General features: G+C 35.0%; 1 protein-coding gene across 3 annotated transcripts; it reads right to left on the minus strand.

Annotated features, from left to right (window-relative positions):
- Positions 1 to 11: 11 nt before the first annotated feature.
- LOC119998313 (stomatal closure-related actin-binding protein 2-like) lies at positions 12 to 6,822 on the minus strand. 3 transcript variants are annotated; one of them, XM_038845614.1, is made up of 13 exons: positions 6,678 to 6,822; positions 5,130 to 5,432; positions 4,750 to 4,878; positions 4,440 to 4,532; positions 3,706 to 3,852; positions 3,363 to 3,431; positions 3,065 to 3,148; positions 2,220 to 2,400; positions 1,930 to 2,046; positions 1,679 to 1,737; positions 1,307 to 1,441; positions 751 to 900; positions 12 to 295 (listed from the first exon to the last, which is right to left on the minus strand). In XM_038845614.1, exons 2-13 carry the CDS (start codon positions 5,412 to 5,414, stop codon positions 269 to 271), a joined length of 1,476 nt encoding a protein of 491 aa, XP_038701542.1. In that variant the 5' UTR covers positions 5,415 to 5,432; positions 6,678 to 6,822; the 3' UTR covers positions 12 to 268. The 3 variants fall into 3 exon arrangements, with proteins under 3 accessions (XP_038701542.1, XP_038701541.1, XP_038701540.1); XM_038845613.1 differs by having other exon boundaries at positions 6,544 to 6,806; XM_038845612.1 differs by lacking the exon at positions 6,678 to 6,822 and adding an exon at positions 5,570 to 5,679.
- Between the last annotated feature and the right edge of the window lie 5,558 nt (positions 6,823 to 12,380).

A 12,380-nucleotide genomic window follows, 5' to 3' on the forward strand; every position in this document is an offset into this window, starting at 1 on the left:
GGACCATAACATAGACAATAAGGGGGACTTGATTAACATAACTGCGTCTGCATTACAGTATCAGCCACAAGAGAACCAATCCATTAAAATTTCATCAACTTGTTACAACAGACCTATTAGGCAAACAAAAAACGATGCCTAACACCAGAAAACCACATATTAGTAGAGACCTGAATATTAGAAAATCATCACACCATGCACACACACATGCATATCATCTCCCTCGCGGTATTAGAAAAACTCGGTCAGTTTCAGTTATCTTCTATGCTCAATCATCTGGTCCAGCAAGAATCACCTGTCAAAATACAATTTCATATCTCAAAAACCCTGCTCAAGTCGATGCACAAACAAAAAGGTAAACTGCAAGCAAGCAAACTCAGAAAAGTCATCTATTTTTTTCCCTTTCCCCGGTATTTCGTGTTTTTGCATACCGAAATTATTACATGAGGCTTCAAGTACATTGTTAGGGACGTTGTTCTTTCATTCAACATTTAATAATAAATGCAAAAAAAAAGGAGAAGAAGAAACATGAGTTCTCAAGCGCAAGAAAACGAGAGTTGTCAAGTGAAAGATCAAAGCTAATGTTGGTTGGGTAGGTTCACGGCTAAAACATTTTAAGCTTTTGAGCAAAAAAGAATAGGTTGAAAGAAAGAAGAATGAATCAAAGGATTCGGCATTATGTTCTATCATCTATGGCATTTGGCATAAAAAAATGCTAAAGAAAGGAAAAGAAAGGGAAAGGGGTCTCACATTGAAATCTTGAGCATATTTCCTTGAAACAATTATAGCTGCATTCCTTTCTCGCTCTGAATCAAATGTTAAAACATATGATAGCCCTTTCCTCGCTTGCCAAAACAGTTGCTTGGCTGCAGCAGTGCTTTCCGCTCTAACTCCACATAGCTAGAGATAGGAAAGAGTAATGATTAGAAATTTCCGTCCTGAAGAGTGAAGAGTAACGAAGGATAGCGATATCAATTTTAAATGGAATACGTTTATCATAAAGTAAATACACTTTTTTCATGAACTACAAGTGGTTCAGTCAACAACCCTTTGTTACCCAGCATTGCACTGAGAAATTACTTTCACCTGTTTTTACTTGGTTTATCTTCTTCTTTAATCCAAAGGAAAGAGAAAGGATCTGTCTTCCAAGAAATAAGCCAAATAACTACTGGTACTTAAAACACTTTCACAGGAAGCGAAATTCCTCTGAATGTTCCTCAACAAAGTCAATAATTCATATCAGAGTTGAACGAATTTAATGTCCAAAGAGCCGATTGCTATTTCCAATATGAGCTGAGGAACACACCTGCATTGACATAGAATAAATTTCTCTAGCTTTTGTGATCCACCCTCTACAGAGCTTTATCCTCATTTTCCCCACATTAAGTACATGAACGGAACGTGAAGGATGATCTTGTCCATTCACTTGGGATATAACTACCTACAAAATAAATAAACTGCAATCAGAAATACACCAGCAATATATAACTACATCATTTTTGCTCTGTTTGTAATTTGTTTATTTTTCCCTAAATGTTTATAAACGACAATGCTTATAATCCCCTTAGTGTTTCTTGGTCCGTAAATGATCAATATACTACATTATGACTATTGAGCACAATAGTTTTCATCATAAAGATGACATAAGAAACGAAAAGAAAAATGTAAGTTTCCATACATTAAATTCAGAGTTAGACTTTCGCAATAGTGTCTCCACGTAGCTTCCCAAACCTGCAGCTGCAAATATAGCAAAATGACTATTGAGCCTTTCTTCTTCAATTTTGTAAGCATTAGCTCACAATCATTATCAATATTCTGACAACTAAATCAATATTTTTCTCACACAACAACGATGGATAACAGAAATCGCAAAACACCACATATCCACACTGACATTAAAGAAATCAGATGCACATTTATAATACGTACCAGGATCAATTGGGCCAGCAGTTGTCACAGTTACTTTTTGGCCATTCGAGATTATCTCAACTTCTAACATTCGTCCCACATCAATGGGTTCAGGAGCATAAGCTGATTTGTTGGCACCTGTTAAATTGAAACTACAACCCACTTAGCTGGTGTAAGATAAAGAAAAATGAAAAATGTGAGACCTAAATTTCATCTTACTAGCTCGCTCATTTTATCAACATGCTACAATGAAACTGCTGAAAATAAAGGAAAATAAGGCCAATATACCACAATAAGTGATTAATGAGCACCTGCAATAACTTCCTTTTGGCTGCCTTCAGATGATATTCGATACCACTGAAATGAACACTTTGAAAGCAGTGTAGCTCTATCTGAGCAAGGCCGTAGTCGTAGACAAGAACCTAGTGATTCAGAACCATCTAACATATATAACCTGGATTTGTTTTCCTCTTCTCTCTTACTTATTGCAAGCTGGACAAAAAGATTGGGTTTTGGGGGAGGAGGGGCATCAATAAGAGAGAAAAATCAAAAACCAAGTTTCAGCATTGGTCAATACACAGATCTACGAACAAGCATTAGAACTTAGTTACAAGCAAAGTTCTCAGCATAAACAGAGCAAAGAAATGAATAAAGCAAGGGCCAAGCTGCAGAAACATTAAGATAAAGAGAGTCATGCAACTACTGACAGCTTCATGTGTCAAAGACGGAACATTAGAGTTACCAAACCTCTAGTTTCCTTTTTACCATGATATATTAGATGGCTGTTTCCAGATTATGATTGGTTTTGATATGATTTTTTTAAATATCATTATCTTATCCGAGGACATCACATTTCTGCAGGAAAGTAGCTGATCACCATGTGATGATTTAATCTAAAGGGATCAATGTTTTAGAGTTGACTGCAACTGGCGGACGAAACCCCAACTCATTTCACTTCAGCATAGAACTTTTACTTTTCATCTATTACTGTTTTCTATCAATTAAAGACATCGCCATTTTTCCTTCTTGAAATGAATTAAAGGCCACAGTATATTGTTAATTACAGTAATTAAAGCGCCAAGACCAAAACCCACAAGCTGAACTGGTCAATTACAATTCAATACATAGCAAAAACAAGAAGAAATGGTTTACAGACCTCTTTCTGAAGCTTAACAGAAAATATAGATTTCTCACGAATCTGAGTTCTTAAAGCACGAAGTTCATGTTCCATATCTATCATCTGCATGAATAATGTATTTTCTATAATCAGAAAAAACCATTAGTTATAAGAAAATAAGCAAAAACAATTAGTTGCACAAAATCAACCTCTATAAAATAATTAAACCACAAGCCTTGAGCATGTTAATACCCCTGTAGTCATACTTCTGGATATAAGTAAGAACTATTCATAACCTATGTGCAATAGGAAAACTGAAGAAAAAGTGCCGGTTCACCTTATTTGGCTGATGCATCAATTTAATCCTTCTACCCTCCTGAACCTCCTCAATCAGTTCCTGAACAACCTGAAAGGAATATCCACGTAAAACGGAATACAAATTTTCTTAGTCAATGTCAGGTTTTGACCTCAATCAAATGAACAACAAGCTTGTGGGCATCCCATTGTTCCTGTAATGGCCAAAGACCTAACGATCCCATAATTGATACATCTAATAACAAGCCTTGCATAATAAAAAGCGATAGATGGTCTGTTCAATTCTGGAGAAATGATACTTCTGGATGATAAAATTAGTCACTTGCATAGATTAAAATAACAAAAATAAAATAATAGGAACTCACGGGAGCCTGGTTTTTGGAATTTTCGCAAATCCTTTCTTCTTCTTCTAAAGCCTCCCCAAACCTCTGCACCACTCCTCTAGCACTTTCAATTTCAGCACAAGCAAAGGATTTTTCTTGGTTAACCAACTTTTTAGCGTCTTCAGATGCCTGGATAAAAATTTGTAATATAATTCAATAAGAAAGAACAATATCATACTACTAAAAAGAATTCACATAAAATGTAAAACTAAAAGCATGTCAATGACTTTAGACTAAAGAGCTAGAGATGACTGTTGAATCTAATTCAGTTAAAATGTCCTGAAAATTTAACCAACATGGACCTAGAATTGAATATTAACTGCACAAAATAATATTTATGGGTGCTTCAAAGAGATCGAGGGCCAACTCTCAATCATCATTTGTCAGGACTATTCGGAGTAAGTTCCTTGGCTTGGACAGGACATTTAGTACATGTCGCTATTCCGGGATCCAGGGGGCAATACGTTCGATGGAACAAAAGTCTTGAAATATCATTGGCACCAAAGAAGACCTATTACCAATTATTTTGGTTATCTATGTCAATCCTTAAAAAAAGAGTACACTGAATCCACCACACATGGATTCTTCTTTGCCCTAGTATCCAATCAACAACTAGGCTCTCCAATAATTCAAAACCCTTAAGCTTATCATGAGACGGAAAGAAAAACCATTTGTCGGGAAAAGCCTTGGGGAATATTAAAATGTCATCAAATGACCTGTTTGAGAAAGTTTGCTAGCTTTTTCACTTCAAACTTCTCTTGAATTAGTTCTCCTTCTTTTTGAGTAAGCTTAACTGCTAGAGCTTCCACCTGAAAGTAAGATGGAATTAACTTTGTTAATTGCAATGCAATCATAGGATACCCGTCGCCCGAGAAATTAAATAGGTGCTTGTATGTGAGCATTATTAGAAGGAAAGGATATCTTCTTGAAATTGTAATACATGAAACGGTTGCCAAACGAATAGCGTGCCCCAAGCATGCGTGTGGAGAATAGAAAAGAAACGAAGGGGAAGGAACAAGAACTAACCATAGAGATAGCTTGCTCCACATCTTCCTTGTGTCGTCCTGCCATACGGCCTCTTAAAGATTCTAATGCATCTCTCAGCTTCTTTAAAAGAACATGCCCTTCCAAAGAGGCAACTTCTCTAAGCTTTGCCTGAATTCAATAATGAAGGTGGTAAATAGTGGGTGATTTGCGTAAGCTTAAATCAATAGTCTTTTAATTTATAGCGAAAAAAGAGCACTAAATGGAGAAAAAACCGACAACCATTGAATATTGAAACAATGAATTACAGACATGACCACCTCTAGTTCAACCATTTGTTGTTGGAGAGCATCCATACAATGAGTATAGACAGAAACTCAAATAATAAGATTCATACAAGATAAAATGGATAGTCTACAGACCTCATCAGCTAACTTAGCAGCCGCAGACAGGTTCTTGTCAAATTTACTGGCAAGATCACGAACTGAGAGGCGCTTATGCTGCTCTGACAGCTGAGAAGTTTCCCGTTCAACAACCTCCTTTAAGGATGGACCCTTGTTGTCCTCCTTAGGCTCATCCAAAATTTGATTATCGGGGCCTAATTTATATTTTGGGAAATGGTTACAGGCAAAGCTCACATCAGCTGAGACAGGAAGAATTACTTCTGCCGGCATATTTTCTTCAAATTCAGGACTTATCTTCGTCATTGGTTTAATGTAGATTCTCTGTTCATCATAAGAAAAACATACTCGGTTACTGGACATCTAACAGAATAACCATCAATTTTCGTAAGTAATATACCATTTGAAAATAGAAATTCAACATCTGCAAATACAATAAAGTTTCTGTTTTCATCAATTACCGTAACCTAGATGACCAGATGCTTTTGGTAATTGGACAATAAAGCATATTCCACATTCATGTACTATTTTCCTTGAGAGGCTGCACTAGATCGCTCATCCCTTGAATCCCCTTAACTTAACAGGTCATCCATGGCTAATCAAACTTACACGCCACCATTACCGTATAAAAAAATATTGAAAAGGACTATGTTGACACAAATGAGAAGAAAGGATAAGAGAGAACAAAGATTTAACAAAAAAGTAAATGGAAACAAACAACACTTACAGGTTTAACTCGCCAGGGCATAAGAAAGCAATGGGAAAATAGGGGATTAATTGTTCTCTAAGATGCATTCGCATATAAAATGGAAACATGCTCTTGTCGACAGAAGTACAGATGTGATCTCACTCATCAAAGCAAATTATCAGGGACCATATTTCACCAAATTTCAAGATTTAGAGTCACATCAGCAAACGTACTTTTAATGAAATAGATTTTTCCAGCCAAAAACTCCATCCTGAATCAGTAAGTATTTCAAGATATTGAAGAAGAAATAGAAAAAGGGAAGATGCAAACATAAAATTAAATGTCCATTCTAATAACAAGTAACAAACTTATAACATTAAAGAGAATCTATTAAAAAGTAAATATTTCAACATAAATATAGTAAGAGAAAGGATTCACTCAATTATCCTATACAAGATATCTTCTTTTGATCTTGAATCAAGTGACCATATACATATCTCTTAACTAGTTTCCAATAACAGCAACCCACATTGCCAAACTTCTCCACAAAACAATAATTTCATCAATCTGCAGTAATTCAAGTATTCAACACATAAAATCAAATTAAAAAACATCGACAGAAACAAAACCCAACCACTCAATTCACATCCTAAACAAAGGCCATTCAAAGCATTCCTAAAACTGAAAACCCAGACAAAAAAACAGTAATGCAACAAAAAATGTACAAAAATTTAACTAAAAACTCACAAATTATATATAGCTCTGCTAACACTGCTGCATGCTCAAAGATTCCTCTAGCAACTTGAGGACAGCAAATGTATAGACGGAAGAAAGTGCAGAGAAAATGTGAAATGCGAAATGAGAAGAAGAAGAAGAAGAACCTGAGGATTAATGGCTTCTGGGTTTTGCTTTTTTAAAAGGAAGTCAAGGAAAAAAGCAAAAGAAGCGTCTTTGTCCCTGACCTCTCTGTCTATGTGTCTCTTCTTCAACAAACTCTCTCTCTCTCTCCCCCTCCCCCTCTATCTCTCCAACACTTGGGGTCTCTGCATCAGTCATCAACTCATCATTTCCATCCATGGCTCCATGCGCTTAGGCCCACTTCTCTCTCTGTGAGCCCCATAGTGGCCTTGTGGGTGCTTCTCCAATACAAAGGCCGTTTAGCAGGGCATGAAAAGAACCTTCTCCATGTGATCATCTACGGAATTGCCATTACCAAATCTAATTTGTGTGTAAGAATTGGGTGTAAATAATTAATATACACGTTTTGGTAATTGTTATTTATATAGTAAATAATATCATGGAATTGCCAAGCTCGGCTCACCACATTTTTATAGGGCTAGAGCCGAGATCGGGTTTATAGGGTTCGAGCTGAGCTTGGGCTTTGTATGATCCAAAAAAGTAGAATGATTCACATGTGCTACACACATATTAGTTTTCTTTTTTTTGATATATCGAATGATAAAAAATAAGACTAATATTTTACCGAACAAACACCTACGCTATCAGTAAGCAAATACGACTTGTTTTATGATGACGAGAAATCCAAACGATTAGTGAATTTTCAGAGTGCACTCTCGACTTTGTAAGAAAATCAACATAGAAGTTTTTTTATCGTAATGTATAATTAATGCAGATCGTTCGAGAATGAAATAATAGCAATGAAACATCTTTCAATAGAAAGAAATATGAATGAGAGAAAGTGACATTACCACCGATTTAGTGAGATGAATGGGTGTTAAAAAATCGTGAAAATCTAACCAATTGTCAAACCAATTGTTTGGTTGATAATTTTCAAAAGAAATTATTTAGAATTGACTAATTGATCGGTTAAACTCATGTCAAAAAATCGAAGGAAAAAAAAAACCGATCGTAATCAACCATTTACATCCCTAATGAGATGACTTATTGTGTGAGTGACTCTCCATAATAATTCTTTTATATCCAAATCATATGCAAGAAGGAACCCTTATTTAATTATCCAAAAATTATGCTGCCATATCAGAAAAATATAAAAGAATTGTAAGCCATAGATAAAAGGATAAAGAATTAAAAAAAAATGAAAAGAAAAGAAAGAGACTCCATAAGCTCATACTACTTATGATGAAGGGTTTCAAGGTAATTTAGGCCTTGCACTTTTAGTAGGGTCCACAATGCATGCATACTTTTATAAGGCCAAAAATGGGTTGGAATGATGATGATGTTTTAGTAATTCTAGAATGTTTTTTTTTTTAAATACTATCGAGAAATATATTTGTAACTAAATCGAATCTTGGACACACATATGTCTAATCGGTTAATCAGTTAATTGTCAATCAAACCACTTTTGTTAGTCTATAATGTTATATTAAGCACGTAATAATCACAATTTTTTTGATTAGATGAACAACCACTTCCTTCATTAATTAATTTAATTAAACTGATGTTGCAAATAAATAGACTCCCCAACATCGCGTGACAATCACTCTCCAATCAGATTACGACACATAATATCACGTGAGTCGTGCCGCGTCCCGCGTGGACTATGATTAATTTTGGTGCCGAAATTATGGCTGTGTTAGATAAGAAGGATTAGTTGTCTTGCAAATGATGCTTTCAACTTTAAGATTTGTTTGTTTGTCAAGTGTGGGTGGGGAGCATTTGGTTGGTAGGTGACCTTTAGAGTAAAAATTTGCCCCTAAAAATCATTATTTTTAATAGTGAAATCCTAAGAAATCATTATTAGGGGGCTTGAAATCATGATTAGGGCTAACAAAATGTGGCCCCATAATTAAAAGAAGTATATTGGATTACCCGCTTCAATCGCGCTAGGGTTTGATTCTCTAATTCCCTGTTTTGGACAATAATATTAGTAAATTGTATAATAATACTAAACCAGCCCATTAATAATAGTTTTCTTTTTTGTCATAGGATCCAATTTTTATCAAATAAAACCTTAATGACTACCCACAACTTTAGACCTTGATGTTTATTCAAAGTTAATATAATCTACAAAAAAATAAAATCAATAATTAATTAGTTAAATGGGTTTGGATTTTAGGAATGAATTAAACCCACCCACAACCCATGACCCAATAAACCCAGACCAAAAGACAGTCAATTCCAACAACATTGGTAGTCTACAAGTCTGTCATTCTCCTTTTCATTCTCAAAAGCAATTATGAAGGGCAGAGAAATACAGTTGGGTCTCTAATATTTTTTTTCCCTACCATAAGAGAATTTATGAAGGAAAAAAAACCCATGAAAATGCCTTCCAATATTCAAAACTCTCACATGGGTAGGACCCAAATCCAAGATTTCATTTGTATGTTTCTCCATGACTTGTCAATCCTTAATCACACATTTGGAGCATGCATTGAATAAACTCATAAGCCTCTACGATAATCGCAATTCATGCGTGTCAGATGAACACATGATAATCTCATGTATGACTCGATAAAAATCAAACTCATAATCTCCAAAGAATGAGTTGTTCGTGTACATTCTTGATGTTTGGATCATCCCATTCTTCTCAAACATTTTGATGATAAGTCGTAAAATTGTTAGTGTGGTGTCGAACTTAAGTCCGTAATCGGAATGATTCATCCCCAGCCAACTTACGCATTGGCTAATTAATAACAACAACAACAAAAAAATTCCCACGCTATTTTTCTTTGGTAAGTACGCTAAATAGAAAGAAGACATTTTCTATTTGGTCTAATGGAAAGTGGATGTGGTGTATATGTTTTGGCTTCATGTGACAAGGATTGCATGTCCAACCTCCAATTGTCCCTAATCCCCTTAATTAAGCAGAGAATTAAGTTAATGCCACCTTAGGAATTACAGGCGTCATGCTCACCTAATCATTTATTATTACTCCTTTTTAACTATCCAAAAAATGTTTTTTTCTTTTTTTAATTGTGTGAACCTTTTCAAAATGAAGAATAACCCTTTGGATCCATCCAAAAGGAGTAAAACCTCCAAATCCGTGTATTGTATACTCTTGGAAGTTTTCTTACATGAGAATAATGTAATTCGGTGGTATTTTTTACCGAGAATGTGTCTTCAAAATGTTGGTGAGAGGTTTTGAATTTAAGAATCTTGAATTAACATGAAATGTCAGAAATCAACTCCGTCAACGTGAGAAACAGTATAATTACATAGTGGACAAGACCAGCTGCCAAGGCTGTTAAAGTTCACATAAAGCTTCCTTGACAAATATTTAGTAGAGATAAATAGGCCCACTCAAGAAATGGGCCTGAGCCCTTGGAATGTAAAAAAGCCCACCACTTTCTCTGGACCTAGTAGTCTGGACTTAGTGTCAGTGAGCTCTTTGCCGCTGGGCCTTAAGAATCTTAAAATCAATTCATTTGGCCCAAAAAGGAATATCATATACTCATATAGTCATATAAGATCATTGAGGCCCAAGATGAAATCAGTTTGGCACTCCACCTATTAAGTCGCCCTTTTGTGTGGAGACTTGAGACCCAAGCCCCTTAAAAAAAAAGGTTTAGTAGTTGTGACACACGTGGGAGATTCAAATTGGATCGTTGACTGATATCGTGACCTTAACCGTGATAATTCTTAGCGCATACGGGATGTTGTGAGTTCAAGTCTCATGAATGTTTCTATCATCACAATTACAAGATGAACCATTACTTATCCCAACGTTGTGAATGCCCCCACACGTTATCTTGTCATATTGGTCCTCGACCAATGTCTAAATTGGTTATTAGAAATTGCGTAGTCTTCCATGTAACCCAACATTTACAAATCAATTGTCAAATAAATAACCAGTAGGGTTCCACATTACCAGAGATTCAGATCAGATGCTTAGCCTCTAAAACAAGCAAGCGTCACCGTTTTGCAGATCTGACTTCTCTCTCTCCCTCTCCATTATTTATTGATTGGGGTGCGTGGGTTAGATTTCTAACCAGAGTTTATAAAGCTGTCGACTGTGGCCGGTCACATGTCGCATGTCCAAATGTTCATGTGCTCTGCTGCTTTTTATTGCACCAATTTTGTCTCTTTCTTCGCTCCCTAAACCAATCAACCACGCGCGTGCAGCGACTAGATCCACGAACCATTCAGAACAGTCCATGTGTTATTATCCCCTTCATCCGTCCGCACCATGGTCGCTTTAATGGATTCAGGGGATTTTTTTATTTTTCTTTGTGTTGATTGGCGATTTTGCCCTTGTATAATTGTTGGACATTCGGCAACTATCAATTGGAATGACTTTTGTGCCCTTACAAATTAGGGTTCTTAGTGGTCTCTTTGCGTTTTGATTAAGAATTAGAAGGCTAGAAAGCTATTGATTGATTCGTATGTTTTAAGTATGTTCAATTGGATTTTTCATTGCAACCACATCAAATCTCTATATAAGTATATGTTAAGGTTAATCTTAAAAACGTCTTAATTAAAGTCAATTTATGACCAGCCAGGCTGGCTCGTCACTTGGGTATTCACTCTTCCAAACTAAAGAGAATCAAGAGATTATGAGTTCGAGTAGGAAAAACGAGAAATTTTCTAAGATAGAATCAAAGGGTAAAAAAATAAGAATTATAATTTATAAACTCTATTTTTCAAAAGGAAACTCAATAGTTATTACTTATTACCACAAATAATCAAAGAAAAAAATATTTTTATTTTAATTTTTATGGCAAGTACAAGTAACTTAAAAGAGAGAATTATTGACAAGACAACTTAACAAAAATCCCTTTCCAGTGTCGGTTCATATACAAGAACAATAGGACAATGTGATTTTCTATTTTATTTTAATGTTTATCTAATTAGTTAATTAGAGATTTGGTTGCTAGTTTATTATATTTTTAATTTTCTATTACTAAAATATATGTCATTGTTTGTTGCAATTTGTGGAAGGTAGATACCTTTGATGCCATTGCTTGCCAAATTACATGGCCCGCACATGATTTAGATGGAATCTTTATATATAATAACTTTAAATGACTCCATAATTGACTCTCCATGATTCTAAGCATGAATAAATATATAGTTTTTTTTAAATAATTAATTTTCACAATTTTTTATTAAAATGCCTTCAAATTTGATAATCACTTGGGCGATAATCTAGTTGGTGAATCTCTTTGAGACCAAATCGTATGAACTCGGAAGGTCTTGAATCTAGATTCTCATTGGGAGCAATACATTTGTAGTAATGCACTGGATTTTGGCTCAACTTATCATGTCATCATTAGGTAAAAAAAATCTAAGTGTGCAGGTATATTTACCTGAGTTTATGACCATATCGAATGCCCAAAGTAATGTTGTTGACGGTTGGTTTTTTAACATAAATTTAACTGAATAATCGGTTGGTTATTGTCTATTAGTAGGTTTCTTCGGTCGTTTCTTTAAAGAAATATATAGTTTTTTATGAAAAATAATTGACCGATCGATTCGGGTTCGATTATGATCGATAATTTTGGACAATTCTAATGCAAAGAACAAACTTGTATGATGCGTTCTTGATTCCCAAAAATGTTAACAATAAATCTTCTTCTTTTTTATCTAACCATTTAATGTAATCCAAGTTGAAAAAATTAAAAAGGATATATACCATAAATTGAATTATATATCTTAGTATAAAA

The sequence above is a fragment of the Tripterygium wilfordii genome, chromosome 5, assembly GCF_013401445.1.
Source record: "Tripterygium wilfordii isolate XIE 37 chromosome 5, ASM1340144v1, whole genome shotgun sequence".
Taxonomy (NCBI): Eukaryota; Viridiplantae; Streptophyta; class Magnoliopsida; order Celastrales; family Celastraceae; genus Tripterygium; species Tripterygium wilfordii.